We start from the raw sequence: 7,037 nt of genomic DNA, 5'->3' as shown, positions 1-7,037 counted from the left end.
TCGCTAGACTCCACTTGTGATTTATGATGGAAGCGGCTTGTTTTCAGTAGTTTATGACCGAATTGTTTTGTAAAAGAGGCTACTGTCGTCTGGAAAACTGTCAAGTCACCAATTACCCTCCATGCTTATGTAGACCAAGTAGAACACGACATTTTGGTATAAAAAATCTTTTTTTTTCAGTTTCATGTAATAGTTTTTCTGAGAAACAGAAATTTGAATTTGCATTACCTCTAAATGAAAATCATCAAAATGAACAGTAATACACCCTTGAAATTCATTTGTGTGCAAGGAATTTATAAAAATTTATGAGTCGGAATTTTTTAATTGAATTACCAGAATAATTTTTTTTCATATTCTATAAAAAATATACAGGGGTTGGACAATGAAACTGAAACACCTGGTTTTAGACCACAATAATTCATTAGTATGGTGTAGGGCCTCCTTTTGTGACCAATACAGCGTCAATTCATCTTGGGAATGACATATACAAGTCCTGCACAGTGGTCAGAGGGATTTTAAGCCATTCTTCTTGCAGGATAGTGACCAGGTCACTACGTGATACTGGTGGAGGAAAACGTTTCCTGACTTGCTCCTCCAAAACACCCCAAAGTGGCTCAATAATATTTAGATCTGGTGACTGTGCAGGCCATGGGAGATGTTGGATGTTAATCCTGTTGGATGTGGTTCGTCCTTCTTGGTGGTATGCTGACATTACCCTGGATACCGTGGCTCTTGATACATCACAAAGACTTGCTGTCTTGGTCACAGATGCGCCAGCAAGACGTGCACCAATAATTTGTCCTCTTTTGAACTCTGGTATGTCACCCATAATTTTGTGTGCATTTCAATATTTTGAGCAAAACTGTGCTCTTACCCTGCTAATTGAACCTTCACACTCTGCTCTTACTGGTGCAATGTGCAATCAATGAAGACTGGCTACCAGGCTGGTCCAATTTAGCCATGAAACCTCCCACACTAAAATGACAGGTGTTTCAGTTTCATTGTCCAACCCCTGTATATGGGTGGGCATTGCCCCTCCATGTCCCTTCGTGGTGGCGCCACTGGAAGCTGGTGACAACATTTCCTCCTCTCTCCATCCTTGTTTTTCCATATTTGTGTTTGTGTTTGAGTGAGCAGGGAGGAGGGAGGAGGAGCTGCATAGACATCCCTTACAACAGCATATCAACAGTTAAATGTTAATTTATCAGTCACCTCTAAATGTACGCGCACACACGCACACGGTAAGCCCAGGCTTCATAAGCAGGCTGTCGCCGCTGGCACCTCGTTGTTTTCACTGATCCTCCTGCTGCGGCGCAGAGCGGCTCGGAGAACATGGCACTGGCCGACATGGAGCACGCAGCGTCAGGCTGCGGGGACTTGGGCTCCCCGTTTTCAGAGATCATCGAGCTGAACGTCGGCGGGCAGGTGTATGTTACCAGGCACAAAACTCTGATCGCCGTGCCGGACTCGCTCCTCTGGAACATGTTCAGTAAGAAGTCCCCCAAGGAGCTGGCGAGAGACAGCAAAGGACGCTTCTTCTTGGACAGGGACGGCTTCTTGTTCCGATACATCCTCGATTACCTGCGAGACCTTAACTTGGTTCTCCCGGACTACTTCCCCGAGAAGAGCCGCCTGCAGAGGGAGGCGGACTTTTTCTTGCTGCGGGACCTGGCTAAGCGCCTCAACCCGCGGGTGAGTAAGGACAACTCGATCAGCGAGGAGATCAGCCAGAGCGACATGGAGGACGGCGCGCAGTGCTGCTCCTCCGGTGAGCCCTTACGCGCCCTTTCCGCCAGCGGGGCCATGCGCTCCCCGTCTCTGGACACCAGAAAGTCCGGGTACATCACCATAGGATACCGCGGCTCCTACACGATCGGTAGAGACATCCAGACCGACGCCAAATTCAGGAGGGTGGCACGCATCACCGTGTGCGGTAAGACCTCTCTGGCCAAAGAAGTGTTCGGGGACACTTTGAACGAGAGCAGGGACCCGGACAGGCCCCCGGAGAGATACACCTCCCGCTACTACCTGAAGTATAATTTTCTAGAGCAGGCGTTTGACAAGCTGACAGAGGCGGGATTTCACATGGTGGCCTGCAGCTCCACGGGCACCTGCGCCTACACCAGCAATGATCCAAACGAAGACAAGATCTGGACAAGCTATACTGAATATGTCTTCTGCCGGGAATAGGCTCATTCATGGCATTTCAATGTACACAAATATATAAAGATATAGAAAAGACTTGTCCTAAATTGTAGGGAATGAAGCGCTGAGAGAAAACTAATAACTAGACATAAAACGAAGCACCAGAAATAGATTCTAGACACAGTTCTGACTGTGTCTAGTAGTTACTAGCGGTTACTCCTGAAATTTGCAGCAATGATTATATATTTATTAAAACAAAATGTTTTTGAATTTTCTTTCCTTTATAACACACTGCTTTTCTATTTTAAAACAGCACAGGGGTTTTTGTTTTATCACCTAAATTCTGTATTAAGTTACATCATGTCTTTCAAAACTTACTTAACTTACAAAGGCACTCACAGTTTTTCAGAATGAAAAGCACACCTTTTTACATTTATAATAATGTAAAATGTTCTTTATTTTATCATTTATTATGTAAATTAGAACACGGTTATGGTTTAGACTTGACAACAAAGCGTTTAAATGCTGGTGTAGATGATTCCCTAATAATTTTTCAAATCTTCTGACACAAATAAGAAGAAAACCCTCTAAACCCAGTGTAATACACTGTAAAGAGGTAGACCAATTCAAGGAAGGGGATCAACAGCTCTTAACTTATTCAGTCAGAAATTCAACATGAATCTTTCTTTTTTTTTTTTGGTAGAACATAAATGCATATGTATATTATAAATATTATACATTTAAAACTTTTTTATAAATAATTCACAGAAGTATTTAATATTTTTCTTACATGTTTAATTTTATCTTTTGAAAAAGGAAAATAAATCAAATGGCCATGTGTTAAATTAAACTAGATGACATGCATCAGATGTAATAATGTTGAATGAGTCATTAAAGAATTTAGACTTGGCTTAGACATGAGGCAAAGGACTTGGACTTACCCCTCAACAACTTGACTTGGGCTTGCTAATCAAAGATTTGATGTTGGACTCAGGGTAAAAGAGAATTTAAAAAATATTTTTGTGGGCTTAGTGGCCTTTACTTGACAATTTAGAAGATAGGAAAGGAGGCAAAGAGAAAAGAGGAAGCCATGCAGACTAAAGCAAGGAATCAAACTCAGAGCAGCTGTGTTGAGCATTCTTTACATGGGGGACCTGCTCTACCTATTAAGCCTTGAGACTTGACATGGACTTGCTCTGCTGTGACTTGAGATATTGACTTGCCCCTGAGAGACTTGATCATTGACTTCAGCTTGGTCCTGAAAAACAGGAAACTTGACTTGGATTGGAGACTTGGTTAGGAATTGCTTATGAAAAACAAGAGGCCTGACTTAGGTTTTCTCCTCCGTGGCTTGAGACTTTACTTGGACCAGCCTCTCAAAGACTTGAGACTTGACTTGGACTTGCTTCTGAATGATTTTGAGAGTTGGTTTGAACTTGCTCCTCAGTGACTTAAGACTTGACTTGAACTTCCGTCTCAAAAAGTCCAAACTTGATCTGGGCTTTTTCCTGAAGGACTTTCTGCTCAGTAATTTTAGACCTTTGACCTGGACTTGAAAAAATTACACATGGGCATCTCTGTCATCTGGTCCGCCTTTCCAAAAGTTTCTGGAGGCACCCCTGTGTTTGAGTTAACACCGAAAGCCCTCCTGCGTGGTAAACACCAGCAAACACCATCTTCATTGCCGTTGCTATAGTCAAATCTGACTCCGTGCTGAACTGAATGATGTCCAGGAGCTGACAAACAGTGATTAATATTCATTGTCAATGTACATTCTGGGCTTACTGCTTTGCCCAAGTTTTGTAGTTTCTTCTAGCAGTTTTTACCACTGCAGTGACTGTAAATGTATATGTGAAGTGTTGGCTATATTTGTTAAAGTGTTCTGACCTAAATAAAGCCTTCTTCTCTTTTACTTCAAGTTCTTTTCCAATCATGTTCCTCTCATGATCTGCAAAATCTTTTAAAATTATTGGCTTTCACTCCCTCTTGACTTTTAAATCCTACTCCACAGGGAATCAAAGAGTCGACCACAAAAAGGGACGTCACCTGCCCAGAAATCACAGTCCTTGCATGGCACTGTGGCTCAAAAAAATTGGTTTTACTTTACTAATCCTAAAGACCTGACGTTAAACCCCTTTCTCTCTTTTATGGCTGGGTTCTTGAAGGTACTGTGTTTGTTTTCTTTTCGACCTCCCGAGAAGAAAGCCTCCACATCTGACTATATTTAAATATTGCAGGAGGAGCCGCTTCCATTTTGTCACACAAATTCAGCAGCATGTCGTGTGGATGCAAATATTGCAGCTGTGCACACATGATGCCATTATCATTTCAAGTGTAAATAATGAAAGGGTCCAGCTGCACACAAATAGGAGGGTGCTGTCTGCCAGGCATTGTGGATAAATGGAGAGTCAGTGACTGGCCAGAATGCAGCCAGCTCTGGCTTATGTCTTTGCACCCGAAAAGTACACAAAAGATGGGTTGTTATGCTACAAATTGTGGCTGGGATTAAAGAACAAACAGCAGGGCAGGGCCTCTACCGGGCTCTACAGAGATCCTCTGTGAATAGTTTTTGGCTAAATAATTTAGAAAGATCGGTCTTTTTCAGGTTTGGCTTAAAAAAAAATAAATAATAATTTTTGTGAATGCACGAGGGGCTCGGCATCTGGAGTAGAGCCGCTGCTCCTCCACATCGAGAGTAGTTGAGGTGGCTCGGGCATCTATACCGGATGCCTCCTGGACGCCTTCCTCGGGAGGTGTTCCAGGCACGTCCCACCGGGAGGAGGCCCAGGGGACGGCCCAGGACACGCTGGAGGGACTATGTCTCTCGGCTGGCCTGGGAACGCCTTGGGCTCCCCCCGGAGGAGCTGGAGAAGGTTTCTGGGGAGAGGGATGTCTGGGTGTCTCTGCTGAGTCTGCTGCCCCCGTGACCCGGTCCCGGATAAGTGGAAGACGACGAGTACGAGTACAAGTACAAGCATGAATATTTACCTTAAAAATAATAAATTATCAATTCTACACATACAGATTAATTCATAAAAATAAGTTGTTGTGATCTCAACAGTCATTAAATCAAGTTTAAAAATTTTCTTGCTGTCATTCGGTAGCTCAGTGCCAGTTTAGCTTTCCAATAAATCTCTTAGATTAGGCCAAAAGACTTGTCTTAAAATAAATTTGTAATTCTAAATTGGTACTATGGCTTGTTTTTGTATGATTAGGAAAAATGGACTTGGAAAAAAAGTCATGTAGCAGTGCAAGTTTTCAGCTCATTCCAGGTGACACACACTATAAATGTAATGTAGTGACTCAGATAGTAGCTCAGAACCAAACATATCACTCTTAGGAAATTATAGCCAGGTTGATTTCAGACTGACTGTTGTTTTTAGTATCAAAAAGCCCAGAGTTTATTCCAGCTCCCACTGGGTGAGAGGAGGAGTGACTAATGAAGAGGGACAGGCACATCTACTGCCTTAGCTATGTGCTTACTTTCATTAAATTCAAAATGACTAATTCAACTTAAGGTTTCATGTCCTGTTCAAAGAAACAGTTTCATCTAGACAAAACAAATGGAAACACCAAACTTATCAAGTTTAGGATCATTGTCCTGTTGGAAAAACCCTCTTGCTGTTAATGTGAGTTGAATAATAGGAGGCAGTCCTCCATAAATATTCCTTTCAATGTGTGCAATACATCAGCACCATGGTACATGGTACAGCGTTCTATGGTCTGAAAGCCTCACATTGACTCCTTCAAACATCCCTTGTGTCATTGTGGCCTAATCTCCCAAAGTCTGTCTCCAAATAACTGCAGAGAAGAAATTTGCCCTGGCCATGCTGGTAGCTGCGAATTTCAATTGAACTAGAAAGTATTGATTTTGGAGAAGACTCTTCTTTCCTGGTTGGCACACGCTCACACCATGGGGATGTAAAACTGGCTTCGCTGTGGACAGTGACGCTGGTGTTGTAACAGTTTTTCCTTCATGATAACTTGGGGCCTTTGAGGTTCCTGAGTTCATCCTGAAAATCCTAACATAATTTAACTAACTAATTTTGTTTGACATGAGGGTGACAGTTTGGATCAGGTGGTTGAAACCTGGAGTAAATGGGTGCTCTAACTGAAGAGTGATACAATATTAAAGCATGACTTGGAATGGATAATTCGGTGTAATGTTAACCCTACTGAATCCTAAAATTTGCCAACTATGCTTACGCTTTTGTTTTAAAATATCACTGAATTTATTTGTTTAATAAATATTTATTCGTTGAATAAATTCAAAGATATTTAAGTGCTCCCCATAATAGGTAGGTATGAATCTCCCATAAATAGTAAGAGTAGAAATGTTGATTTACAAGAAGCACGTTCGCATCATATATAAAGTATATCCTCACTGAGACAGACAGGGTGGGGGTTCAAACCCTATAAAATCTAGATTTTATTTTGAGAAATACTCATGCCAAAGCTTGCCTCAAACTCAAATATAAACATAGACTCCATGACTAGTTTTAAATCTCTTCTTTTTCAGAGGTGGAAGCACACAAGACAATCGGCAACGCTACGTTTTCAGAACCGGCTTCATGACATTTATCCCATGGAAACACCCTCTATCAGTCACCAGTCCATCATCGATTTCTGCCTGCAAACAACAACTGACTCATACCCATATTTACTCATGAAATATTATGAGTACTTCAGAGGCTCTGTGACACTTGTCTCTTCTCAGACTGTGTGTTGGGACCCAACTGAACATGTGCAGGGGACTGTCATTGACAACTGAACAAATTGTTCAAGCTGGTGCAACACCATTTCAGTCATAAAGCATGACTTCATAGTTTAATAGTGTTTTTGGAATCAGTAGCAGTAGATGTGACCTCTCAGATAAATGTAACCAAGTCCAC

General features: G+C 42.0%; 1 protein-coding gene across 1 annotated transcript; it reads left to right on the top strand.

Annotated features, from left to right (window-relative positions):
• The first annotated feature begins 950 nt into the window (after positions 1-950).
• On the top strand, positions 951-4,057 carry kctd12.1 (potassium channel tetramerisation domain containing 12.1). The gene has a single exon (XM_047370374.1). It carries the CDS (start codon positions 1,333-1,335, stop codon positions 2,188-2,190), a length of 858 nt encoding a protein of 285 aa, XP_047226330.1. The 5' UTR covers positions 951-1,332; the 3' UTR covers positions 2,191-4,057.
• The last annotated feature ends 2,980 nt before the right edge of the window (positions 4,058-7,037 follow it).

Source organism: Girardinichthys multiradiatus, chromosome 7 (genome assembly GCF_021462225.1).
Source record: "Girardinichthys multiradiatus isolate DD_20200921_A chromosome 7, DD_fGirMul_XY1, whole genome shotgun sequence".
NCBI lineage: Eukaryota > Metazoa > Chordata > Actinopteri > Cyprinodontiformes > Goodeidae > Girardinichthys > Girardinichthys multiradiatus.
This window is presented reverse-complemented; position numbering and strand designations above follow the sequence as displayed.

Bases quoted from the DNA above. Each gene is read 5' to 3' on its own strand.
- kctd12.1 (XM_047370374.1), top strand. From the start codon at position 1,333: ATGGCACTGGCCGACATGGAGCACGCAGCGTCAGGCTGCGGGGACTTG.